The sequence below is a fragment of the Haemaphysalis longicornis genome, unplaced genomic scaffold (genome assembly GCF_048455015.1).
Source record: "Haemaphysalis longicornis isolate Haplotype H1 unplaced genomic scaffold, Haemaphysalis longicornis Haplotype H1 scaffold_7, whole genome shotgun sequence".
NCBI lineage: Eukaryota > Metazoa > Arthropoda > Arachnida > Ixodida > Ixodidae > Haemaphysalis > Haemaphysalis longicornis.
In genome coordinates, this window is record NW_027526422.1 from 28,402,979 (window position 1) to 28,430,287 (window position 27,309).

Sequence of the window (27,309 nt, forward strand, 5' to 3'; positions counted from 1 at the left end):
TAATTTGTCGCACTGAGGGGTGGACGGCGGAACAACTGCTTAAGGCCTGTTCTTGCGACGAAAGCGACAGGAATTCTGTCGCTCTGTCAAGCGCTGACAAAAATTGGTTCCGACCATTCGACAAAAATGATCATTGTGTGACAAAACGACCGAATTCCTGTCGCTTTCACTCACTTCCATCGCAAGTGTGAACGGGCTTTTATTCGTATGCAACGGTTTTTGAGACTGTTACGTTTAACAGGCTACTATTCATTTGTATGCGAGGGTGTTTTAGGCTGTTACGTTTAACGAGGTGACTGCAAATCAAAGGAATATGTATTTCTTCGTTTCTTTCCTGCACCGTTAGTAATGCTGTAGACGTTACAGCACAAGGAAACAAATCTGATGCATGCGGCACATGTGTGTAGTTAAAAACCTGGTTTTTATTCCTTGGTCTGCCTAACCGATGACACATCCAACGACTGATACACAAATAGTTGCATTCTGAAATACAGAATTCATTTTTAAATGCTACGAATGGTTGCACAATATCTTTTTACTGCACTGCCCTGTCCCGGCAGCCAAGCTAAAGTAGCATGCAAGCATTTTTAGAAGTTGTAGCCATTATGACATAATTGGCCGACATTTGTTAGCTCAGGTGTCACTGTTCGTATTCAAAATTTCCACAAAGCATTAAACTTTGATAAAATTGTAAAAGAAGCCATAATACTCAAATGTAGCATTTTTAATGGCTGAAAGCATACCTGGCATAGGGCATTCACAGGAAGCTTTAGACAGTGATCAACCACTGACAACTTGCAGTTTTATGTGTTGGTGGCTTGTGTGATGTAATGACTGTGAGCACAGGCAACTGCACAAGCATACTAGAAGGCCATTGCAACGCATACTTTTAAAACATTAACAAACACTAAGGAAGTGTATACAGGATGTTGCAGCAACAATAACTGAACCAGCCTAAAAGCATTTCTTTAGCATATCGCTTGTTCGTTTTTGCTCAAATTTTGTACCAGGCTATTTTTTTCTGGTCTATTTTGTTGAATGCAAAGGTCAGTGACAGTACTTGCCTAGTTTTTCAGAACTCGCATAAAAACTAGAGATGATGTCACTGCACAAACCATGAAAATTGTGTGAAAGCAGCATACATCCCTGGTAATAAAGCACTGACAAATACCCAAGTGCAGGTATTTGCTACTCTATAGGTAACATTTAGGTAAGCTTCGGAGTAAGCATGCATGATTCAGCGTATAGGCACAGATTTTTTACAAAGCGTTAGCCAAAATGCCATATCGGGTATGCGCCCCTGTGGGCACACACCATGTTGCTAGACTACCAGCCACAACTTTGGGTATGCGTTAGAGTTCAGGAGCTCAGGCCTCACATTAAGCTCTGAAGTCTTGCGGCACCAACTGGTACTTGCAACCTGAAGTGCAATGAATACAGTGTGTACTTTTTCTACCGGGTACCGACTGACGACGTCGGGCCTCAAAGCATGACATTAGGCTTAACGTTAGCTAACATTGTATTCACCTATACGCCTCAAGCTTCGCGATCGCTGCGCCGCCTGCCGCCGCTTCTCTGCGACGTTCACGGGATAAGCGCTGTGTGGTTGATAGGGGCTTGTGCAGTGTTTTGGTTCTCTTTCGCTTCTCTTTGCCTTTCGGCGCACTAAACAAGTTGTTATGGTGACGCCTGTAAGCAAATAGTACGTTTAGGGCACTTAAAAAAACAGCTGCGTCTTGGTAGAGCTCTCGAACTGCAACTACCCGGAGGAAAGAGCTACCCGAGGAGGCGGTTCTGCACGCTTCTTGGCCGCTCTTGCAGGCGTCGGCGACGGCAGCAGCATATCACCACTGTCACCTTCGAGCACGTCAGCACAAGTAAATTCTTTTATTGTCGCCGCGTTTAGACCCCATATTGCACTGTAAGAGGTTGGTTCGTTTTGCAGCGCAGACAACAAACGCGGCTTTGCTTCGAATATGCACGTAGTAAAAAAATATGTTTCGGGGATGTGATAACCCAATAGCTGACAATAACTTGCGCCTTTTATGGGAATATAAGCCACGCGAAAATGACAAGTACACGCAAAGGCTGTGCGTTGTTAAATATGTGTCCACTCACGCCTTATAGGAAGAACCATGGTATAAGTTAATGAAACCACGGAAAAATGAATGGTCTGCAAGTCAGGAATAAATAGAATAGTCGTATGGGAATGAAAAAACTCAGTACCTAGTGCAGCTTCGGAAATGTTAAAGACGTTTGTTTAAGCAAGGTAGTATTCACCAGACCAACTAGATGCGAGATGCACTGATATGCAAGACAAGGAGGGGGACGCTCAGCTATCGTTTACAAATGCGGAGCGAAATCAACGAATGAACGTTTTAGTAATCACACACACAAGCTGTGCGTTCACTTTCCGTTTGTTTTTCGTCTATCACGAACGGCTGATCACTCGGCAGGCGCATTTTTTGAAGAATACAGGGTAGGCAGTTCACAAGCAATACCGGGTGTCATTGGAAGAGTTTATTGATTGATTGTAGGCTTTAACACGCTGACGCAACAGAGGCGATGAGGCATGTCGTAGTGGAGGGCTCCGGATTAATTTTGATTCCCTGGAGATACTTAACGTGCGCCGAAATTTCGTACACACAGGCTCGCTGGAAGAGTGTGGTAATTGATAAGGCCCTGTGATTTCGGTTTATGCTAGATTCTGCAGTCTCCCTGTGTCATATGACGATGTTTCGAAGAAGAGTTTAGTCGTGGTCGCGGATTACTCTATAAGCCCGTCTCCGCGCTTCTTGTGGAGGATAAATGTAACAGATGAATCTTTGCGAGCCCTCACCTCGCGACAAGATGACCCAACATTAAACTTGTCGTCGTGTGCTGACTCCCGAGTATAATTTTGCATTATACACTGTACTTCTTTCGTAGAATGTTTGTGAAATTTATGCCGCACTGGCTTGTCCAGGGTAGTGGTCAATATCTGAGATCTGAGATGTGATATTGGCAAGCGTAACTTGCATGCTGTCATGTATGAGTGCTACGCTAGATTATGTAAGTGTACTAAGTCGATTGATTGATTGTGGGGGTTAACGCGCCGACGCAACGCAGGCGATGAGGCGCGTTGTAGTGGAGGGCTCCGGATTAATTTTGACCACCTGGGGATCTTTATCGCGCGCCGAAATCTCGTACACACGGACGTTTTTGCTTTTCGCCTCCATCAGAAAAGCGGCCGCCGCGGCCGGGAATCGAACCCGCGACCTTGTGCTCAGCAGCGCAACGAAGTGCACTAAGTCGATTTACATCATAGTGTGTATGGCTGCAACATGACCATCAGAGGAAACACTGCTTACGGATACAATGCCGCTAAATTTCAGGGCAGTGGAATTGCAATCAGCTGCATGCACATGCCGGCTTCAGGCCGCCGGCCTGTGACAAACACCTGGCGCTCGTACAGACCGAACGTACCACACTAAGATCACGTCATAAACGTTTATACTCTCGTAAACACACCACGTACGCTTGCAAACAGAGTGCCTGCTCCACATTATTCTGTATTTAGAGTGCGTACAAATGAAAATTTCAGTCTTGAACGAGCCCCAAAAGCAACGGCGACAGGTAGGAGCGGGCCGGAGACTCCCGTGGCTGCTTTAGAAACGGGCCGCTAGGAGGATTTCAGTGGCGCCCCTACAGGCCGCGCTCGAGGCGTATAATTTACGTGCCATGCAACATCATACTCATATACGCAAGCTGTGGGTACCGGTTGATGGCGTTTGACCTCAAGGCAAGATGTTAGGCTTAACGCCAAGTTATTGCATAGCTGCGTTGCCCCCTCCTGTACTCGGTGACGATGTTCAACCTCAAGATGTGACGTTAGGCTTAACGCCAAGTTGTTGAATAGCTGCATTGTCCCCTTCCGGAAGCTGGATGGCTCCATCACTGAGGACTGGACGGATACTTTTGCACTCCGTTACAATATGTCGCATGGTTTCTGGCTCATTTCCGCAGCCTGCGCATAGTTCTTCCTGTACCGGCTCGCGGATAAGCGTTTTTGCCCGCAAGCAACCCGCTCGGGCTTCAAAAAGCAATGCACTCCCTTTGTATCAGCTGCTGTGCAAACGAGTTATGAAATTGACTGAAAAATACAGGAGGCTTCGCGATTTTCCCGAGAAATTGACGGGGATAAGTTAATAGTGTGTGTATTCGCACAAAAATGATTTTAATCTAATAAAACCCTGGCCACAATACAAAAAATGGAATGTCATGGGATATTATTTAATTTTACCGAGGTACTCGATACTCCTATTCACCACACAGCTCATTTGAAATTTTTGGTCCTACTAATTGTGCTCACAGTCAATGAAATAAATAAATAAATAAATAGATGGTGCATAAAACAAAGGAGCTTTACATGCAATACAAAAATACCCAAACACTACTTCGTGAGCAGAAGGCACTACTGCACAGAGAAACGGTTACTGCATGTGAAAGAATGTGTAAGGTGTCCAGAGATACTTGGAGAACAAATGCAGAGGGCCATGAGTGAATGCAGTATCTCTGCTCTAAATACTGTTCCCCAAATGCCATGCTGACTGACACAACTAAACACAGTTCAACTATGCTGTTAACTTGAATTGCATAGCTTCGAAGCTCTGGCACACAGTCCGAGAAAAGCATTGTGTGTATACTACGCTTTCAAGCGAGCATATTTTGCTGTGCACACACCCACATACAGCATAAAAAATAACACTACACAGCACAGACAGGCTCTGTAAACAAACCTGTCACACGATAGCAAGATATCCTCTATGGCAGCCAACTGCTCAAAACAGGTAATCCTTAACTGCTGGTGCCACAATGCATAAACGACCTAACAGCAGTCCCAACACAGACCCTCAATTTCATATTTTGCTAACAGCCTTAACAAATGATTCATGCATAACAGTAAAACAACAGTGATTTACACTTTTTGATTGCTCCCGTTAAACGGAGTATTATTCGCTTTCAACCCTTGGCCAACAATTAAAAATGGTTACCCGTGCAATTCCTGCAGTGAAACCTTTTGCAAAGTGTACAGTGGTGGCACCACCACATCTGCATGAAGTCAATTACATTATACATTCTTCAGTTATATCCGCCACAAAAAATATCACATTATTATGTGCACCATTCAACTCACCATAAAGGTGAAGCAGCAGTGGTAGGCACCCTTGCCTTTGTTCAGTTTTTTCACAGTCACTGATGCATTCTCGTCGGACTTCTAAAACGCCTGATTCCGGCACAATTGCACAGCCTCTACACTGCGTTACCACAAACCAAGTGCAGTGGGGAACCAGCCACCAGACACGGACATTGCCCTTTTGCCGCCACCATGCACACGCAACCAAGGAGAGAGTCTGCGTGGCGGGTCATTTAGACAGCTGCTTGTAGGCGGCAATCATCTGTTCGACACGCACAAACGCCTCGGCCATGTCTTCGGGCTGCAGCCCGTGGCGCGTGTAGTGGTGCAGGTAGGCACCCTCGGTGAATCGCCCCCATGCCCGGTTCACCAGCGAGTCCAGCTGCGGGATGCAGGCGTCGCTGTTGCACGCCAGGAGCAGCGTACGACCGGCGCCCAGGAAGCGGTGTGAGCTGGTCCACACGTTCAGCTCGGAGCCGGCTTCGACAAAGTGGGCCCGGCGGGGGGTCAGGTTGGTCGCATCAAAGGAGCTCAGCCCTTCCCCACGTGCCACGGCCAACGAGGCGACGCACGTCGGCGGCTTCCCCTCGGCACCCATGGCTGCACACCCAACGCGCACAGCAGTGGCATCAGTTTCATTTGGCGAACAGTGTTTAAGGGGCGAAGTCCTTTAGCGGCTCGGGCTGTTGGCGTCTCATGTCGTCGTCATAACCGTTGTCTTATGTAGTCACGGTAATAAAACACCGGGACATAGTTTACGCCTCGCACTAGAACGTAACGCGTACTAAAAAAACACTGGGACACTAGTTTACGCCTTGCGCTGAAGCGCTTTGTAGCATGTACTAAAAAAACACTGCGACACTCATGCTAGAGCGCTTCCTGCTTCCAAAACACAAGACTTTTACAGCAAAGCTGTGTACCTCTACCCCCAATGGTTTCAACTCCGTGGGAAACAACGCCAAGGCACCAAGAATACACTTACGCTGCATGCTTTGCCCCTCCCCAGTTTCACGTTAGTGAAGATGGCCCAGGATTTTTTAGTGTGAAAGCTCTATTATGCATTTCATCTCTACCACTTCCACGGAAAATTTGTGAAGCCTCCTGTATTTTCCAGTTCATAACCTGCTTGTGCAAAGGTTGATGCACAGCAGAGAGAGAGGGGGTGACGCCAGATGTTAAGCCTAATGTCATGCTTTGATGTCAGTCATAAACCCTTACCTGCCACTTGACCTACTACAAACTATGAGTATGACGTCGCATGGCACATTGTTAGGTTCAATGCAATGTTACTATAGCTGGAACAAGTACAATTTCAAAAACTTCCACCCAGCCAAAGCTATCAAACTTTAGAAAGCCACAGCCGAAAACCTGGAAGCTAGTCTTGAAACTGGCTGTGTGGACCTGTCCCTCCTTTTGCAAGTGCGGGGGATTGCACAAAAGAAAGGTATCTATGACAGTAGAACAGTGACATGCATTAAAAAAAAAAAAAAAAAAAGAAAGCTTTGGCAAGTTGGCCCTGCATTAAAGAATTTTACAGCACGACAGGAAACACTGGAGGTACAAACAAACATGAGCATTGACTTCCAACTGTGAGTCTTTGTGCAAGCCTCGTTCATCGCATTACTGAATTAATAATAATACTAACGAATTTATTTCCCCCTTTGAGTGATGGGGGAACAGGGGGTACAAGTGCCAACCTCTTGACACTCCCGCCTCCCATACAGCTGGCAGCGACAAAAAGGCTTAATATGATTGTCCGTTACACTACCTTTCCAATTCAGGATAATGAGCACCGAAAACAAGCAGAATCATCTGCAGTGCTTATGTCTACTCGTGTACACTGGCCAACATGGGCTTCATTACACTCAAAGCTTTTGCTTGTGGTGGCAGCTGGTCCCAAAAGACCATTAGGGTGCGTAGCAACCATAAATAAGCGGCACCTTATGACTTCCTCATTTCTCGCTTATTAATTCTGGTAACCGGTATCCTTAACGGATGTAAAAGATTGCAACGTAAAATTCAATTATCACAGCTCAACACAGCGCTACATAACCTGCAAAAGCTCGGCCAGCAATTAAAAATGATTGCCCGTGCAATTCCTGCAGTGAAACCTTTTGCAAAGTGTACAATGGTGGCATTACTACATCTGCATGATGTCAGTTTCCGACATTTGTCCATCAATGTACTCAAAAGGGGCCCAACAGCGAAATGTGGCATGATGAGAGAAGGAGGAGGACCGTGAAGAGGTAAAAGAAAAGAAATAAAAAGAAAATTTGCTTGAGTAAAGTAAAGCCTTCTTGCAAACACAGCGGTGCCACCATCATATCTCCATGACATCACATTTGGACTTTTGTCTGTTAATGTGCTCAAAAAGGGCCCAGTGGAGGAACGTGTGGTCCCTCTTATTCACCTGCCCAAAACAGTTATGAGCAGCCCGAAATGGCAAGTAAAAGAGGGCCGTGTCTTGCTGAGAGTAGAAGAGAGAGGAGGCCACCCACCCTCGTCGGTGGCGCTGCGGCAGAGCTGCATCTTGTGCAGAGAGCGCACGAGTCCTTGCCAGGCGCTGCAGCTGAAGGCGGCCACCGCGGGTGGCTCCTGGGGCACCTGCATCAGGCCCACCTGCTTCAGGGCACCGTGGCAGCCCAGCGCAGGAGCAACGTCACCTGAAATAGTGAACAGTACAGGCACATACGTGTCAGGGGGCCACCCACTTGCGCCAACCCAAAAAACGTCATTCAAAGAGCCAGGCCATGGTTTGGTCAGCAATAAAACGTCATACTCGTCACCCAGCAAGCAACGAAATGAGGTCGGCAGTGCGGGTGGCCACAATTATGGCTGAACGGACGGCATGCCACGACCCGCACAGAATGTTGACAGGATGGAAAGTTGGGCGAGTTGGTGTTATCTTTTCTTAGTCAACGTCCTTCTGCGCCTGTTTTCAAGATGAATTGTTGACAGTGGAAGCTGCTCTATCAACACCACTCATTCCTGATATTTTTATTTGTCTAAGGAAACCCAGACGTACAGTGCTACAAGGATGTTTTTTGTTATTTTGTTGATGAGTTAATTTTCTTTCTAGGCCCCCGTTTGGTCGAAAGTGGCAGACAACATGAGGAGCATTGCAGAAAACCTGCAACTCCACTGTATTTTCTCGTATAAAGTCACACCTGTGTGTAAGTTGCGCCCCCACAATAGCCACTCTGCAGACAAAAAAGTAGTAGTACAAGTCGCACCCAACGTGCACCTTTCGTCCAGGTAAAATAAGTCCAGAAATCACACGCATGTCAGAATCGAGTACCAGCCGAAAAAGAGTGATTGTTACTTGTCACCGAAAACAATCCCCCCACCACAATAGACCACCCCCAACAACAACACCCGCAACACACTGCTCTCTCTCTGGGCGTTTGCAAATAAGGCGAGCATTGATCGCCGCATCTCATTGTGTGTGTGTGTGTATGCGCATATTTTTTTTCCCCTCCTGAGCCCTCTTTCCCCTATTATTCTAAAGAGCCATCCTGCTATAAATAAAGACTTTTCATTCATTCATTCATCACCATCAACAAGCAGAGCAATCACTGTCACACGCTTGCAGAAGTAAACGGTCAAAGATTGCACAGCCTCTGGAAATGCCCACACAAAATATGAAAAATGCTCACAAAGTTCATCTTTTTGCGCCAGCACTTGCTGCACGGTATTCCGCACTACAGTAATGGCAGTACACACACAACAAGAACAAAAAGAAAAGTGCGCTGGAGACAATTACCATCTGGTGGGTGTGGACCCATTATCTGCAAGGTGCAAAGGTCGCATGCAGCTTGCATGAGAGACTACACACTAGTGATGAAAAAAAGTCTCGGAAGATAGCAAGCGCATCGCTATGCACAAGCCATTATGTAGGAACACTACTCCCCCCCCCCCACAAAGAAGAAAACAGTTTACATAGTACCACGCAGTGTGCCCCCATATTTATTACCGTATTTACCTGATTCTAACGTGCCCCCGATTTTAACGCTCACCCGATTTGCCTGGCAAAAAACCCGAAAAAACTTGCACCTCCGATTGTAACGCGCACGGGACTTTGTGGCCCAGACAAACGAATGCGAGAGAAATGGGCGATTTATTTCCCGAAGTAATCTCACTCATCTCACTCCTTGTTGCTCTCCGCTGACCACAACATCTCGGCCTCGGTGCCTTCAAGCGCGGTCGCGATGCCACACTTCTGAACGAACGTTCAACTGTGGTCTATGGGATCGTGGCCCTTGCCTCGCACGCCCATCCCGAGAGCTTCTCCAGAGGTGCACGCTTCAGCCGACCGCTCGTTTTGAACGCGTGGGAGCCCCTGCTGCCATTGCTGTTATCAAGCGCGCATGTGAAACGAGTTGACGATTTGTGTGAACTCCGATAGAAAAGCCTAGGCGCCTAGGCTTGCTGCGTCTGAAAAATCGTTGCTAAAAGCTTTGGCGCCATCTTCAGATGGCGATGGCGATGGGTGGGACGAAATTTCCGCTGTTTCGGCAGTTTCGGTTTTGTATCCGATTCTAACGCGCATGCAATTTTTCGGCCTATTTTTTCGGAAAAAAAGTGCGTGTTAGAATCGGGTAAATACTGTATATCACCAGGCGCTCTCAGTTGCTGGGAATGTTGTAGTAATTTTCATATCACACCAATGTCCTCCCATAAAAAACAGTCCACGTATAAGTCGCACCGCATACCTGCATTTGCAGCCAATGGGAATTGAGGCAACAGGTTCCTGGCTCCACTGATCTTGCCAACTGAGCCAAGTAATGCTCGACAATTAAAAAAAGTTGGCGCAGCTTGCACTGGTGGTGCAAGGCTGGAGAAACAGCAGAGCTGGCCGCCCCTCTCCCTTCATCGGAGCTGTTGCACCTCCCATGGATTTCCGAACTTGCCACTGAAAGTTCTCCAAAAAGCCCACAGGCTTTCACATCTCTCCCAAAATAGACCGCATTAGCGCACGCTAGAACCAGCGGCAGCTGGCTTCGCAAACTTCCTGTCTGTAGTGTGAGCTGGTCTGTGCTCCCCACTTCAGACCCAAATGCATGTGAACTGGCGAGGAGAAGAGCACGCGAGAGAAGAGTATGCCACGAATGCTGGGCATTTTGAAGATTGGGCGGTGCCGGCGCACGTGATGACGTCATAGCTAGGTGAGGCCTGGCTCCACTTTATGTAGCTGGGCGGAGGTCATGCTGGGCGCCTCGTGCTGGAGGAGTTTTTCTTCTTGGTATTTTTTCATGAATGCCAACAAATCAAGCTCAAGCTCAAACAGCTCTGCTGTTACAGAAGAAAAAGAAAGAAAGCAGACCGACCCAGGCGGGTGTGCAGCCCCTGGGTGCCTCGGCTTGGCTGGAGGAGGCAGGCCAGCTGGCGTGCCGCAACTGCATTCATCTCGGCCAGCGAGGCACTCCGCAGTGCCCACCGCTGGCTGGCGACCCGGTGCAGCGCATCGTTGCCCAGCACCAGCAGGGCATCCGCAGAGTCCTGCAGGTGCGCCAACGACAGCAGCACATTGTACGCCTGCACCGCCACCTCCCCGGAGCTGAACGGCCACACCACCTGCGAGGAGGAAGGAAACACGGCCACTTGTCGAAACTCCATACTATGGGGCCTCAACACACTGAAGCCACGCCTGAACTATGTGCAGGTCCGGATTAATTTCAACCACCTTGGCATCTTTAACGTGTGCCGAAATCTCAAAACACAGGAATTTTTGCTTTTTGCCTCCATCTGATGCACTGCTTGTCAGTTTTGGAAGTTCCAAGATGCGTGCACAAAAGGCTTCTGTGGAGCTTTACCTGCAAGACCAAAAGGATGTCTCTGCTTTACGTCCCAAGTTACACTTCCAAAATACAGTAGACTTGCAATAATTCAAACTCCGACGATAATTCAAACTTTCAGTTAATTCAAACAAATTTCAAAATTTCGGTTGGCCCGCTATGTTTTCAATGTATTTTAAAGCCGCTTATTCATTCAAACTGTTCCATTGCATAAATTTGGTGAACTTGTACATCTTGCTTCTCCTTGCAGGAAAATATCTGCTGCGTTTGCTGCTTCTAGCTGAAATTTGCAGCCTTATATAACTAACAGCCACAATTACAGCCGACTACCTGCATACACATGTAAAGGCAATGAACTGGCTGTCCTTGCTGGCATTGAAAACTTTGTTTAAACCCTCATCCACAAACAAAGCAGTCATCCATTCGTTTTTTTTTTTCAAAGTGTGAATAGGACTTCAGTATTGCGTATGAATGTTGTATTATTAAATAAACGTGAATTTTTCATTACAACACAAGTTCCCCATGTCATATTTTTGAGAACTCCTGATAATTAAAACAAAATCCTGGGGTTCCTTTGAGTTTGAATTATCGTGAGCCTACTGTACAAAGTAAAGTGGCCCTCCATGAGCGATAAGGCATTGTCTATTGAGGGGGGAGGGGGGTTAGACTATTTGTTAGTTATGATGGTTAGACTATTTTTTAAGGGGGGACATGGATCTTAAAACAATTTCTTTTAATTTTTAAGTAAACTCTGTCAAACTTGTCAGTCTTGCTGCTTTTTTCCCACTAATTTAAAATATGTCATAACGTTTCGAGTAAATCAAATAGTTACCAAGATAATTAGAGATAATTAGTCCTTTTTGGAGGAATGGTAGACAAAACAGTGTTAGCCATAAAACTGTAATCTTTACATTTTCCAACAGTTCGAAACCTGGAACCATTTTGAATGTCCATTTCAAACATTACAATTTAATGAGCTGTAAAATTAGCTCCGAGCGGTGCATCAAAACACTGCCTCTCTTATTGCATTCACCAGGGTTCATAGTATTGGAAAATATAAAGATTACAGTTTTTGACTAACACTATTTTGTCTACTGTTCCTCCAAAAATGGCTAATTATCTCGAATCATCTTGGTAACTAATTGACCTATTAAAAAATAATGTCATATTTGAAATCAGTGAAAAAAAATGAAGCAAGACTGACAAGTTCACAATTAAAGTTCACAATTAAAGGAAGCTGTTTTAGGAGTAGTGTCACCTCTTAATACACTAAATGAGTAAGATTTCTTCCTTTTAGACAGTGACTGTGTGATAAACGTAAGTACTGCAGTAATAAACAAGACTGACCCTACAGTTAACCCTTGAAAAGAAACAAATGGATGACCCTTCCCCGTGGAGCTGGCACCTACAGCCATAAGCAGGTTTGTTGCCGAGAACTGATTCTCCTTGCTGATGTTCCACGGAGTTGACATTGGCCGGCTCCCTTGTGGATGTACAGTCAAAAGCGTTACGACAGTAAATGTTGGAGCACGGGACGCCGAGTACATGGAGAGCGGTCTACGGATTGGATGGCGCACTTTCACACTTCGTACGTTCGGCAGATCCACTCCCCAAGAATAGTTATCGCACTGATTCCAGAAAATGCACGTGCAGCAAATGAGGGGCTTTTTACCAAGCAGTGAAACACAGTGAACACATTTAAAAGTTTCTTTTTCACTGCCCGATTGGGCGATAAAAAAGGCTTTATGCTCACACCGTCGTATTTCCAGATGCCGTGACGTAATTATCGCAGCAGGCAACCGGGCGATAAAGTACTATCAGGGAGTACGTCCGCTAAATGCACAAACTGTGAGAACGCGCCAGCCTCTCACCAGAGAGCTCTGCATGTACTGAGCGCATCGTGCTCCTGTGTTTACTATTACAAAGCTTTTGACTTACTACATGACTGTATTGGCAGTTTCCCAATACTTCTATATTCAGAGAGGTACAGTGAAAAGTAGTGGGAAATTTGTTGCACCGAATGCTTCGATATCTCCATTGTGCAATGAGATGTTTGGGTGTATGATGCTGAGACCTGCAAAGGAGCCGCAGACCCTGGCAGCCTATGCGATTCCTTTCCACAATGTGCATGCATGCCTGGTGACAAAATGTATGATAAGATACACACAAAAAAAAGCATAGTCACAGACTAGTAGAATAGCACATAAGCGTGCTGCAGGAACTACATAGTGTCAGCGTCAGCGTAGAGCGTATGATGCAAGAGTGATGTTTGGCATCACTGGAAGGCACAAAAAAGCTGAACTAATAGCAGCTCTGCTTCATGATTCGTAAACAAAGCTCAAAGGATGGCACGGACCTAAAATAAGGGCAGGGGACGTATGAAAAACTTTGCAACACAACTGTGAGCTTTCAGGGGATTGTGAAAAAGCGACATTCAGCTCGGATGCACTCGACAACATAACCTCATGACTGCATGAGTTTATTGGTCATGTTAAAACACATTTCAAGACCCCTTTAATATGTTTTTCTGTCCAACTGCCACTGTTGCCTTCATGTTAATTCTACATGCAAGTGATACCGTTTTGCCGTTAAGAGAACTTTTGAGCATCCACATCAAGCTTGGATAAGCTTTTGAGTAATCTGAGGTAAGTCAAGGAAACATTAAAATTTTGCTGAAATTTCAAGTTGCCAAACTTTTGAGTTGGACTCCCACTGTAATTGTGCCATGCTCCCATTTTGATCAGGGAATGCCCTACTGCGCCACGATTGGATTAGGTCCGTAAATGCCATAGCTGGCTGATTACACTTTGGCACCAGGAGCATGAGCGTTGGCAGGATTTCGTCTTAAGGGGGGGGGGGCGAACCCATCGCGGGAGGAGAGGGTGAGGGCGGGGGTAAGGAGCAGTTGTGCTGGTGTAACTTGGGGGCAAGTGCTCCTTTTGCACCCCATGCCCATGACGTGAAGGGACGCATTGCCATGCAGCATAGCTCGCCCACTACTCACAGCATTGACGACAGGAGCGTTGGGGTAGCGGTCCCTCAGGGCCTCAGTGAGCTTGGTTCCCAGGCCGCTGCCGGTTCCTCCACCAAGAGAGAGGATGGGCAGAAAGCCGTCCAGCCAGTCCCGCTGCTCGACATGGCGCCGCACGAGTTCACAGATTGGGCCCAGGGCCTTCTCGGCATGCTCGAAGTAGCCCAGGGCCCAGTTGTTACCGGCCCCTTGCGCACTGGTGTAGCACGCATCCCTTATGTAATGCCACCTATTGACGCGGCAGGCTTCCTTCAACACGCTGCCGACAACCTGGAAAATATGAACAAAAGCGAATTTCCTAAGAGTAGGCTATCTTCCCCACTCTCAGCTTTTGCTCGCAATAGTATTTGTTACATGATTTTTGACGTAGCCGTCTATTCTCGAACCCTAAAAAGTGGGTAAAAAAAGTTTAGGTCTGGGGTAATTCAACTGCTGTTTCAGGTCCCGAAGGCATTAGTGACATGATTCTGCTTACCATGCACTGTCAGCAAATACATGACACGACGCTTTTATTTACGTCGAAGGTGAACGAATCTTTCATTCGGTGTCCAACCAGGACTGCACGTCATTTAACTGCTATTACAGGTACCGAAAACATCAGTGCCACAGTAGTTGTTACGATTAAAGTGCACAGTTACAAGGACACTGATCGACGTTTTCGTGTATGCCGAAAGCGAACAAACCTTTTGCTCGGTGTCCACCAAGACGGCGCTGGACAGTAGATTTCCTTGCGGGTCAGCGGTAAAAAATCTGCGCCCGAAAACACGACATCAAGCAGGGATACAACCGCCGGTTCTCGGGAGGTCACCACGGAGGGGTCGCTCACCTCTCCGAAGACAACCCGTAGTAGTCGCGATCGTGACGTCCTTCAGGCTGCCCGACGCCGATGTCTTCGGCCAAGGCGTTAAAGAATTCGTAACCGAGCTGATTACCACACTGACCGATTTGCAGTGTGATCACACTCATCATCCGTCAACATCTACTTCGAAGCGGCCGCCACGAGATGCAGCAGCAGCAGCAGCACAGCCACAGCTGGCCACAGCTTGCACAACACAAGCAACACAAGCACGTAACCACGTAACGATTAATGTAACTAAAAACCAAGTGTGAACTGTTTTACGCTAAGCATAAAAAATTGACACTAATGACACTAAAAACAGCCGGCCGTTAATTATAAAATGTTGAACGGGCCGGCATCGCTTTGATTATCATCATCCTGCACGGCACTGCCAGGCCAAAATGGCAGCTCTCGTGCGTAAACCGTCCTTGCTTCCTAACAACTTCATCCGAGGCAGAGTGAGCGCTATCTTTTTCTCTTTGCTTGCCCGATTTCCTCCATCTCTGAATCAGAAACTGCATGGCTAACATGTGTACACTCATGCGTATGGAGCGCTTTACCGGTGATCGTTACTTGCGTTTCAAGGCGTTGCTTGGAGGTTATTGCTGTGCTTCATTTCAGGCGGCGTTCTCAACATCATGCGCCGCGTGCACTGCAAGGAGATTCAGACAAGTGATCCCCATTAGGGAAGACGAGAACGGTCTACCATCTAAAGCCATGGCTCGGTCGGCGTTGAACTCGCTGAGCGATCGTGGGTAAGCGAAACTACCGTTTAGTCCTGGACGCTGGTCGCAATTTTGCCGTGCCCGAATCGCAGGTTCTGCCGTCCGATGAAACCATACAAACCTGCTGACAACGTTGAGGACAGAGTCAAGGCGATCTATGAGGACGTGCTGGGACGAAAAGCAGACGACGCTTGGATACAAGCGCCCGTCACAGAGCCACTTCTGAAGTACAGGGTACGTCCTTTGGATTAACGTACGCAGGGCTGTAACATTCGTACCTGCTTTCGTCGAAAAACGTGACCTGTAAAGACCTTGAGCTTGCTTTTGCCCCAGCACATATTGTGTAACGCGTGGTTTGCGTCTGGATTACTGCACCCTGTTCAGGTAGAGCAAGTGCGAAAAAAAGCTAACCAGATTCCTCGTTCTTTTCTTCCCTTGTATTTGCCAGCTGTTGACAAGGTGTATCAAGGAGTTTGGGCACGATTTTCCCAGTTCCCAGCTGATGAATGTGAAGTCCATGGACGACATTGTGGAGTACTTCTCCACAGACGTCGAAGGCCTGTCACCGTACGAGTCCCTTGTTCAACAAAAAGACAAGCTGCCCAAGAACTTGCACGTCATTGCAAATTACACACGTTTCCACCCCGAAACAGACACTTTCTTCGGAGGTGTGAGCGCCTATCCGGGGACATCAACGATTGTCACAGGCCTCAAAGCTAAGAAGAAGTACAAAGGTTACACAGCGAGCCCTACGTGGCCCTACACTATTACCTACTAAAGTGAAGAATAAAAGAGAAAAACGTTGCAAACTTTCGTTTTATTGCCTTTTTTGTTCTGCAACAATACTGGGAAGCTGACTGGAGGTAAAGCAGTTGTCTAGAAGGGGACATAAGTACAACATATAAGCACATACATCTGTTTAGTAGTAGTAGCTCTACGCTACTTGACTTAGCTCAAAAATATACTGACGTATGCAGCAATGACATTTCGGCATGCCAAGTTCATTTCTGCTCTCTGAAGCAACAAAAGATTGCTCCCTGTTGCACTAACCACGTATCTACACCTGTCTCTGCAGCAGCTTGTTAAACGAAACAAAACACTTATGTTCAATTTCTAGAATGGCTAACAGCGGCAACAATAACTGGTGTGGTGCAGGATTGTCGAAGTTCTAGTTCCTCTCAGTGGGGTAATCCTAAATTCGATCCTAGGCACCACGCAAAAGGAATGTTGCAAGCGCACCCTTCTCGACTGCCATATTGCTAAGGCTGCTTGGGCTACAACGCAAACTTCACTGGGGCACCTTCCAATGTAAATTTTCCAGTGAATTGAAAAAAAAAATGTGCCTTTCATTTTGTTTTGCACAACATTCAAAGAGTGCAGGACACAAATTGAAGCACTGTGTTTAGGAGTAAAGTTTAAGGAAGGGTTAAAAAAACTGCACAGCAAAAAACCGTACACTCATGGTGAGTCGCAGCTGATGCTTTCTTAAAAACTCTGGGCAGTATACACACGGAAAAAAATAACAAACAACCTTAAAATGGGCAAATCACAGAGTTTCTCGAGCTCTGTAGGCAAGCAACACGAGTCAGTCGCGAATGGCCAAACACGGGGCAGGTGGGTATCACATAGAGGCATGTATGTACACGTGTGCACCTCTGGTGTTGGCAGCTTCGGGAGTTGTACATGGAGGTCGTACACAAATGGATCTTGCAGAGGGCATCACTTGAAGAATCCTCGCCTCGAGCTTTTCTCTGGCCCACCCTGTGCAGAGGGATAGATCGGATCGTCAGGTGGTAAAGTGCGAGTTTGGTAAACAGGAAACGCGGTAACCACACCCCATCTTGCTTGTGATGGTTCGGTGCTGGGTAGAGACACTCAACAAGCATCAAAATGTGTATGCAAAGCTCAGAACAGAGGGAATAAGATTTTTTTTTTTTTTTTTTTGACGTAGCAAGTCATGACAGCAGCAATTCAAAAACAGCAGAAAGTATCCAGAAATGCAGATACAATGGCTCTACTCATCAGCAAAAGCTACTGTGATGCTTTTGTATCTTAGTATTACACTGCCCTACCATGGTCGTACTACTTCTCTGAAGTTTCATTAACACTGGATGGAAATGGCAAAATTGTGTCATCAGAATGCATTATATAGCAATAAAAGCCCACGAACAATGAGCTAGTGCAGTACTCCGCAGAGTGAAACCAACTGTCCCCTTTTCTTGCATTGTGGTAAATCAACGCTGCGCTGTCTGTTACACTCACAATTGTAAAATAAAGTTTTGTTGGATCAAGCAGCCTCCATATCCTTACAAAAATGTTTCAAAACTTTTTACACGGTTTAAATGTTATGCAAGCAATTACTCACCTATTCTATCAACTTTTGGTACTTATGTGCAATATGCGTCACACTTAGAGGTAATTTTAAGTACGCATCAAAAGCACGGTTTACTCCACTTTTTTTTCTCTATCAAATGCTGGGAGGTAGGTAGTGGGCACAGAATTGAGATTTTTACAGAGCTACATTTAGGGCCTGGAATGCCTGCTTATATTATAGACAGGAGAGTGCTTTTGAAACAGCTGGGGACAACCACAAAACGGAAAGTACGTACAGTACGTCAGTCGTACTTCACTTGTACTGCACGCACTGCTTCATTCGCGCTGTACCAATGATATCAACGAGCCCAACATTAAGCTTTACTGCTTATATTAGTCATTTTGATTAATCCTCTAACTGGAAGTGTTAGACTGACATTAGTGCAGGGGGTAAAGAGTTGACTATCAAATGAAAGGTAGAGAAAGTTTTACACATCTTGGGATAGATAAGAGAGCAACATATGGGCATGCGTGTGTCTTGCATGAGAAGCCATCACTATGCAGAAATTGGGATGCTGCTCCTCCTCCCTCCATCCTCATCCTTTCTTTTCCCCTACTGACCAGCAGCTTGGCTCCCAGCAGTAGTCTAGCCTTGTCCTCTTCCTGGGGCTGGTTGGCGTCGTCCTGTGCACTGCCCTGCGTCTGGTGGCTCTTGATCTGCAGCTTCTGCTTGATGGCCTGCAGGCAGTAAAAGCGGGGGAGGCGTACTGATGTCACTGTAGCAGTGAGCGCTGTGCTACTGTGAGGTGTCCCACCACGGCGCATGTTGCAAGTGCACAGATACAAACAAACAAGTGCTGGGAACCTTTCTTTGTCTGGTTCCTGTTAAAGCTGTTGGCTTATACACGCTGTCTCTATCAAACATTTAAGGCTATTTATTGTCACTACTGAATTTCAATTCCGCTCAAGCTGATACCACACATTTGTACAAACAAGCTCTCATCTGGCTACTGCCTTGGGGCACAGCAATAATGGATGGTGGGCAAGGCCAACCCACACCTGGCTTGTCTAAGGACAGGCATGCACTCGCACTGGGGGACTTCCACAGATGCACTGAATCATGGCTAGGGTTGCCACCTGACCGGTTTTGGACCGGCCTTAGCGGTTTTTTAGACAGCAGGCCGGTTGCCGGTCTGTACCTAAAACCGGCCGACATTGGCCGGTTTTTTGGCCATCATGCCGCGGTTATTTATTTTTGGCCTTTTGTGAGCGTAAATACATGTACTACGACAACCAATATGTGTGAACAAGCTGTGCAAAGAAACGCGAACAGAGGAAATGCGCGGCCGAGCACGATTCCCAAGATGGAAGGGGACCAAAGGGAGGATCAGCACAACGAAATGCCGGGGTTCGATCAGCAAGTGCGGTTACTCTTCAGTGCAGCACATTCAGAGCAATAGCCTAAACCTCAATCGCTTTCAGTGGAATCGTTATGCTGCTTTCTCTGTAGGGAAAAGCTACAAAAAATGGCATTGCATGTAAATAAAAAAAAAAAGGTGGCGTCTTTTTATCAACACAAATTCAACCTTCTACACCCCCACCCCTTCCCAATCTGAATTGCCGGTTTTTTCTTCGGGGAAAGGTGGCAACCCTAATCATGGCACAAATGCTGAGATTGGCGTGTCCATTCTTAAGATGACTACCTTAAATGAGACGGTGCAAAATGCTGTTGCAGCGAGCATTTCATTTCTTACAATCGGATTAACTTTAGTGTGGCACCCCGACTAACACCGGTCACATCGTTGCACTGCCTCCCCCTTCACACTACTGACTCACCTGCGAGAGGAGCACCTTCCGGGTGGTGCTCTTGACGACCATGAGCAGGTCGAGCCAGGTGCAGGTGCGGTTGTGCAGCTCCAGGGTGGGCAGCACCAGCGAGCAATCGTGCAGGTCCTCCAGGTTCTTCTCCTTCTCACCCTTGTAGCTCAGCCGCAGCGGGACCTCGGGAACCTTCACGTACACAAAGGTCTGGTTCTTCTCCGCTCGCTCCTGGCAGGAGTAAAGGGCGGCACGTCATCTTCCAACGCTCGTCTGTCCCTGTGGACCGAGACCTACCTTCATCTTCTCCACATCGTCTCGGCTCGACGAGGCCAGGCTGGGCTGCGATCTGCGGCCTCTCCTCGTATGGCTCGCTGGTGGAGGGGCCGGCTTGGGCTCTTCGTCGAGGTGGTCGTCCGTCTTGTCTGGAAAGGCAGACATGTGCAATTTACTGCTCAAAGCAGTTCGTGCAGGTGCTAGGAGTAGAGGGCACACTAATATGTGTCATTGCTAAGTGGCGCCGATGGCATCACAGGACTGTTATTACAGAGTGGTGCATTCTTTTTTGCTTTCTCGACTATTTATGAATGGATGCATGCACTGGCGTTATGCTTTTGAATGCACTGCCCCTGAGAACAAGGAGCAATGCTTGCTCCACGTGTTACTGACCTGACAAGAAAAAAAAAAAGGATTCACTGTCGCAATTTGCTTGGTCCTGATTACGGGAACTGTTTGTTCACGTAATGTGACGCTGACGTCTCGGCCAAGTACCACAACAAAAGCTTCATGGTCCACTGTACGGCAAACCTCTGGTTGTGACGCTACAGACACCAATCACCTCGCGACTGTCTCCAAATCAAGACTAGCAACACCTTTCTTTATGCCGCGAAAACATGGAGGCAAAACGCGACCAATAATAATTCATTCCTTAGCGAACTAAGCCCTGTTTGCTGCTGAGCAGAAGCCAGACGGCTGTTCGGACATCAGTGCCCCTTTAGAAACAGACACCCGCAGAACAGGGTGAGCAGTACCTGGGGCGTCCCTGCCCGTCCGCGAGGAGAAGAAGAAGCGCAGCATGCGGTAGGTGAAGGCGTGGGTGAGCCCGATGGTGATGGGCACCAGGTTGACCTCCAGGTGCTCCTTCACCGAGATACCCCCCACGGGCGCCCGCACCCGGCAGAAGATGCGCAGCGCCCGCTGCCGCTCCAGAGGCACGTGAGGCTGCAGTTCTGTCGGCTGCAGAACCTCCTGCAGTCCACAGGGAAGAAAGAAGGTTCTCTCTATTCAGGGAGCATCCGGATAGACACCCAAATTTAGTTGTACTAGAGCATTCATTTAGTGACACTAATGCCTCTGTCACGTGGCATTCAGAGCAAATGTCATTCGCTCTAAATGTCATTAATTCGGCACTACACAAGAACACCGAAAGACATTTGAGGCGAATGACATTTAGTGGCTAACTGAGATTCGGGAGCTCATTCAGCAGCCAAATGAGTAGCCTCGACAGCAGTGGTGCGTCTCTAGAGAAGAAAGTTCAGTAATAAACTAAATACAATGCTGTTTCTAAAAACTGTTGGTAAACAGTTTCCTTTTAATGTTGTTTTTCAAATAAAGATGGACGGACGAGTACTAACAAAAAAGAAAATCTCATCCTCATTCCCGCGCTACCCTAATACGGATTTCTTGCGGACTTGTCTCGGCTTGTGATGTCTACAGATGCAACCTAACCCGGTGATTTGATTATTTTAAGAAAATAGACATTTGTTTCACTGTGTAGACCGGAACAGCCAAACCAAATGTCATATATAGCTAATGTCATTCACTTTGAATGGCATTAGATTTGCCGTGTGACATAGAGCACTGCACGGGCCTGATTTTAAGGCCCGAGCTCGGCCCGAGCCCGCTTTGTGAAGTCCAAGCCCGACCCGGGCCCGTAACACTGAGCCCGGGCCCGGCCCGGGCCCGGGCATTTATAAGTGAGCCTAGCCCGGGCCCGGCCCGGGCCCATCGTCTCAAGCCCAGGCCCGGCCCGGGCCCGTCGTCTCAAGCCCACGCCCAGCCCGGGCACGGTCTTTTTTTTTTTTTGAGCCTACGGAGGGCCCGCATGTGTGTGATCAGGCCTGGTCTTAGACGTTGAAGAAAATTAGTTTATTATATTTGGTCGAGTGTCTTCTTAGCCGGAAATCAGACGGAGCATCTAGTTTGTACAAGCACGCCCTGAATTGTAACGCAAAAAAAAAGCGTTTAGAAGTACACGTGGTTTAGCTCACACCGTCTGCAGTTCACGCCACATGGGCGTAATAATAGCTCGTATTCTTACACGAGAGACACCATCACTTTTGATGACCAGACTCTTGGCAACTTCGTGTGGTTGTTTCGGTCACAAGTTGGTATTAATGAAATTTCTTGCTCGCCATTTGAATCCACGAGTATGTGTGTGCGTTGAAATATTTTCCCTGGAGTGGTTGTAAGCGGTGGCGCTTCTCTAGCACGCGAGTTTGATTTCCAGCCACAGCAGCCACATTTAGATTGGTTCGACATCTAAAACACACGTACATACATAGTCATAGGTGCACAGCTCCAGGGTGGCTTAATTAATTCCTTCCCCTCTAGGGCATTCCTTGTAATTGTATCTTTGATATGTTATACACCCAAATATAAAATCATGATGCAGTACATGAAATGTCATTAAAGTTACAGTATAGTGACTATCAGCCCTAGCATAACACGTTTTTAAAACAATGTGTACAACTAACAGCAAGAAGCGCGTAAAAGTAAACTCAGAATATTCAATTTTATGCTCTTTTCTACACTTCACGTCGGAACTATTAAGGGCCGGGCCTATGAATTCAAGCCCGAGCCCGGCCCGGGCCCATGGCGTCGAGCCCGAGCCCGGCCCGGGCCCGCGGCACTGAGCCCGAGCCCAGCTCGGGCCCGCGGCACTGAGCCCGGGCCCGGCCCGGGCCCGCCGATAACTGACTTCGGGCGGCCCGGCCCGGCCCACGGGCCGGGTCGGGCCCGGGCCCGTGCAGTGCTCTAGTGTGACAAGGGTATAAGTTGTACAAATAAGTGAGAACACAGGTTTCATGCAATAAAAGGATGAGCACAGGCCAAGTGCTTGCTTTCTCTTACCATGTGCTTGTACTTTCATTGTGAACAGCCCGTGTTTTCACAAAAGGTGCACCACCTTGCCTAACGAAAAGTTCTGCTTAGCATTACTGCGCTCACTTAGAAGCTGCGCTCTTCTTGTTCCACTTACCTTATAAGCCTGGTTGGGAAGTAGGTTGGTCACCTTCACGTTGCCGAGCTCGAGGAGATGTTCGACGGAGTCGTTAGACTTGGTCACACGCGAGTACCTGTTAAGTGAAGAACGGACATTTGTTAAGTGAAGAACGGACAACCTTAGGACGCTGTTTATTCATTTGGCACAATCATTGTTCTCGCAGACCTGACATGGAGGCATGGGTATAAATTACATTCGCGCACATGACTGCGAGGAAAATAAATGATGCAAAGTTTGATGACAGTTTTTTCAAACTTTTACACACACACACAAAAAATGAAACAGTAAAAGAGAGTTTTCAAAAATTCGGTAGAGAATGGCCGGAAATACTTGAAGCCAGCAGTACCCAAAGCCATAAGCAAAGAATAAAAGTTGGTTTACTTTTACTCCAACCACAGGCCGTGATGTCATTCTGACAACAGTTCGAGGCTGGCCAAAAATTTTAGGCTAAATTTTTAAAGGGAAGAACGTAAAACACTTTGAGAGCACTTGATCGTGCTCTAGTGACGGCAGAAATGGCATCTGCCAGAGCAGGTTTCAAATTGGACCTTTTTTGGTCTTCTCGGAGTAAATAAGCCTTAACAGAGCCTGGAGCAGTTAAACAAATCGACATTTGAAACGCTAACTTTTCTGCATGAGATTTCAGTAGTCTGACTACACTTTCGAAAGATAAATGTTTAAATTTTAAACAACCCTTCTATAAAAAGTGATTGCATGTGAAGTAAAGTCTACACCTGTTACAACAGACCCTCTTTATCCGGGAAAAAGTTCAGGGAAGCTCGCACTCACGCGCAAGACTTGAATGGTGAAGCTGTCATAGGTGATCATTGACGGACAAAAAATTGAGTTTTAGTGTTGTTGTGTCGTGGTTGACATCGGCGGCATGGCATTTCAATGACCTTATCTTAAGCAAGGCCAGAGTAAGCTCGTCGTTTTGGTCGACGTTTTCATACGCCACTCTGCAAGCGCAACTTATCTCTAGCGGATGCTTTGCACGCCGAGGATATTTGTTCACGGTTTGAAATGAACACAGTCGGGCTTCTGCCCATGGCCTCAAACTGAATGCCCACACCTCGCAGCCCGGTACGCAAGAAAAACAGAGAGGGAGGGATCATACAGGAAGTTGGCCAGGATGAGGTCGGCGATGCCCAGCTGTCCATCGACGTCGGTGAGGCGCCAGCGGGCGTGCTTGAAGCAGACCTCGGCACGGCGCACCACGGCCACCTCCTGCCCCGGGGCTGCCGCCCGCTGGCGGCTCTTGAGGGCCGCCACCTGGGTCTCCCGGTAGCAGCTCAGCATCAGCGCCAGCTCCTTGCTCGACGCACTCAGCTGCTCCTTACACAGGCGGATCTGCAAACCCAGGAGGACGCACGCACGCTGAACCAGCACTAGGCAGGAAAAAGAGGGCCAGCGTCTAAGCGGGGATGTGGCAAGGAAAGCCATTTTTGTTATTTATAGGTTGCATTCACTGGCGAGGCACGCATGCAGGCAACCATGTGAGCGCGCCGTCACTGGTTACATCGGGCTCCGTGGGATGGCGGTACTTGTTCGTGCTAACCACGTGATCTGTGAGGGCGTCCCAAACTCCACCCCACCGAACGCAAAGTAATGCCTCAACTCCAATGGGAGTGGGGTTAATAACAACTCTGTAACATCTCTGTTGACACCACCGTGGAGAATCGAGTTAAAATGAAGCAGACGATGTACGGCGGTGTTTTTTTTTTTTCTGGGGCGTGCAGCCGCAGTGGCACAAGCCGCGCCATGTCCGTGGCGCTTTGGCCATGTCTGTGGCAGCTTTCCAATGTTGCCAAGCGAGAAAATTGACAGCTAAACTTTTCAGTGAATACCTTCTATAGACCAAATTTAATCAAATTAGAAGCGTTTATGTAGTTGAGCACTCTAATAACAAAACTGAAATCAGTATGAGGCCATATTCTGCCACTTTTTGAGTTACAAGGCTAATTTCCTTCACAAAGTCACCCTGACATTTTTATTTCATTGTGATCAGAAAGGCCTATTATTTGATAGGCATTGCTTAGATTATTTTTTTATTCATTTCAGGCAACAAAAAAGAAAGAGCAAAATGCCACCGTTCTTTTTGACATGAGAAGTTGTTTACAAATACAGTACAGACAAACCATAGGCATAACAAAAACACTGCGGTCAGCTACAAACACCCTCATTTACTATTTTTATTGCTTCCTCCCTTATTCTCCCACCTGGGGGTTCACAACCGCGTCGACGAAATCATCGAAGCACAACTCGCTGCCCAGCGCGAACGCCTCGCAACCACAAGGACGGGACGCCACATCCTGGAGATCCTCGGCTATGGTCCCCAAGTCACGGGAAGACACCTTTCCAACCTCCCCGACACGATCCGAGCCAATATTCACGTCAGTCCTATCCCTAAGAATATGCACCCTGACCACAACCAAGAACGCCGTCGAGCCCGGGCCAAGTTCCTCGTGGAGCAATATGGGGACGACTTCCGCGCCCGCTATGTCGATGCGGCCGAGTACGGCAACGGCCGTTACGTGATGGTTGCGATCAACGCCTGCACGGGCCAAGCTACCCAAGCCGCCAGCGCATGCTGCAACAACGCCACTGCGGCCGAAGAGTTGGCTATCGCCCTCGCCATGACCGAACCGGACTGTGACACTATCCTCAGTGATTCACAACAAGCCCTCCGCAACTTCGCAAGAGGACGCATCAACCCCCAAGCCGCCCGCATTATAGAGCGAACAGCAATGTCGCCAGGCCCACGCAAGGAACTAAGATGGATCCCCGCCCGTGCGGGGAATTGTTCACCGTATGCACCAAACCACAATGAGACGGCCCACAGGGAAGCGCGCGCTCTCACCCACCGCGCCCCCACCGCAAGTGCCCGTCCGGAGTGGGAATGGTGGACGGCGGCTGAAGACTCGCCGAGTGGATACGGAGAAATCCTCAAGAACATGAGGGCTGCTCGCCAGCTATAGCCCTCACCCCACAAATCTCTAAGCAGGGAAGAAGCTGTACACCTACGCCGCCTCCAAACTGCGTCGGTGCTCACACCGGCGCTCCTCCATCACATGTACCCCGACGATTATCCCAGCGCACAGTGCGACATCTGCAAACAAGGTACGGCCAATCGCTGGCACATCCTATGGGACTGTGCAGCCATACAAGACGGCGTCAGCTTCACAGAATACCCCGCAGATCTCCAAATCGCCATCGCCTCAACAACCAAGTCGGATCAAGAGTGGGCCATCCAGCAGGTTCTCAAGGCGCTCGAAAGGCACGGACTCCGCAAAGGGGTCCCTGTCGAGTAGGGCTGCCCAAGAGGATGCAACGCACGGCCACGTTGAGGTCGGCCCGTCAACCGGGCTTTACCTACTGCAGGATTTACGCAATAAAGTCCTTTCCATCCATCCATCCTTTATTCTTATGAGATCACAGGCTTATGTGCGGTCTTCACACAGACCAGAGCTGACAGACTGGCCATAGATATAAAAATGATTGCTCACAGATTAGAAGTGCGACAGAAGCTAATGTTCGTACCTGCAGAATGTCCTGAACTGAGATGGCTGCATTGCAAAATATAGCTGGGTTGCTTTTCCAGTACTGGCTCAACAAATGCAGGGGCATTGCAACTTTGAACATATGTATGCGTGACCATTACCTACATACATATGCAGAAATTCAGCACTGACCTCGTCTTCCAAGTGCGCAAGCTCAGTTTCCAGGTCAGCGCTTGTAGGATCTTCATTCAGGCCTCTCTGGACTTGGTAGGCCTCTCTCTCCAGTTGCTTGTGCATTGACAGCAGCGATCTGGAGGCATGACACAGAAAAATGAGAGGTCATGTAAGGTGAATATGTACCACAGATACCCTGATACACCCCAAGGCTGTGACGTAGTTGTGACTTGCGAAGCTTGGCCACCAAGAAAGCGAGGTGGCTGAGCCTGAACGGCCGCCTTCCAGCCTCTTTTATTGCCAAGCAGTGCAAGCGTAGCAATACGACGTTGCCATCCCACTGCTGGCAACAATTGTTATGTTCAGGAAGGCGTCCCCGAACCACGCTCCAATGCCTCCGTCATGTGAGGTAGCGTGGTGGTGAGTGGCCAGCAAAGGTTGCTGCCTTGGTGACGACGACAAGAACCGAAGGCAAACTTACCTGTTTACTGCATGGCGAGAGATGAGCTGAAGCAATACGGAAACAATACCTTTCTGGGTGAGACTCGAGCAGAGTGACAGCATTGATTCGCTGTTTCAAAACGAATGCAGTTCTGTGCTCGTGGCCCCGTATTTATGCCTAAAGCGCTAACGGTCAAACAACACTCCTCCTGCTT

At 47.8% G+C, this 27,309-nt stretch overlaps 3 protein-coding genes across 5 annotated transcripts in view; 1 reads left to right on the forward strand and 2 right to left on the reverse strand.

Moving 5' to 3' along the window:
- Positions 1-186: 186 nt before the first annotated feature.
- LOC144144975 (tubulin delta chain-like) lies at positions 187-15,129 on the reverse strand. The gene is made up of 6 exons (XM_077676476.1): positions 14,829-15,129; positions 14,686-14,752; positions 13,976-14,272; positions 10,504-10,750; positions 7,675-7,839; positions 187-5,776 (listed from the first exon to the last, which is right to left on the reverse strand). Exons 1-6 carry the CDS (start codon positions 14,969-14,971, stop codon positions 5,406-5,408), a joined length of 1,290 nt encoding a protein of 429 aa, XP_077532602.1. The 5' UTR covers positions 14,972-15,129; the 3' UTR covers positions 187-5,405.
- On the forward strand, positions 1,744-16,374 carry Mrpl50 (mitochondrial ribosomal protein L50). 2 transcript variants are annotated; one of them, XM_077676479.1, is made up of 4 exons: positions 1,744-1,877; positions 15,462-15,595; positions 15,658-15,799; positions 16,014-16,374. In XM_077676479.1, the coding sequence occupies exons 2-4, from the start codon at positions 15,558-15,560 to the stop codon at positions 16,341-16,343; spliced, it is 510 nt and encodes a 169-aa protein (XP_077532605.1). In that variant the 5' UTR covers positions 1,744-1,877; positions 15,462-15,557; the 3' UTR covers positions 16,344-16,374. The 2 variants fall into 2 exon arrangements, with proteins under 2 accessions (XP_077532605.1, XP_077532604.1); XM_077676478.1 differs by lacking the exon at positions 1,744-1,877 and adding an exon at positions 15,144-15,298.
- Positions 16,364-27,309, reverse strand: part of Hob (bridge-like lipid transfer protein family member hobbit) — a 58,451-nt gene continuing 47,505 nt past the window's right edge. For both annotated transcript variants that reach the window (XM_077676470.1, XM_077676471.1), the window contains 8 exons: positions 26,672-26,789; positions 24,097-24,329; positions 22,956-23,052; positions 20,728-20,944; positions 19,994-20,121; positions 19,715-19,927; positions 18,500-18,616; positions 16,364-17,326 (listed from right to left, as the gene is read on the reverse strand). In XM_077676470.1, coding sequence (XP_077532596.1) covers positions 17,285-17,326; positions 18,500-18,616; positions 19,715-19,927; positions 19,994-20,121; positions 20,728-20,944; positions 22,956-23,052; positions 24,097-24,329; positions 26,672-26,789 — 1,165 coding nt within the window. In that variant the 3' untranslated portion in view covers positions 16,364-17,284. The remainder of the gene's footprint in view (positions 17,327-18,499; positions 18,617-19,714; positions 19,928-19,993; positions 20,122-20,727; positions 20,945-22,955; positions 23,053-24,096; positions 24,330-26,671; positions 26,790-27,309) is intronic.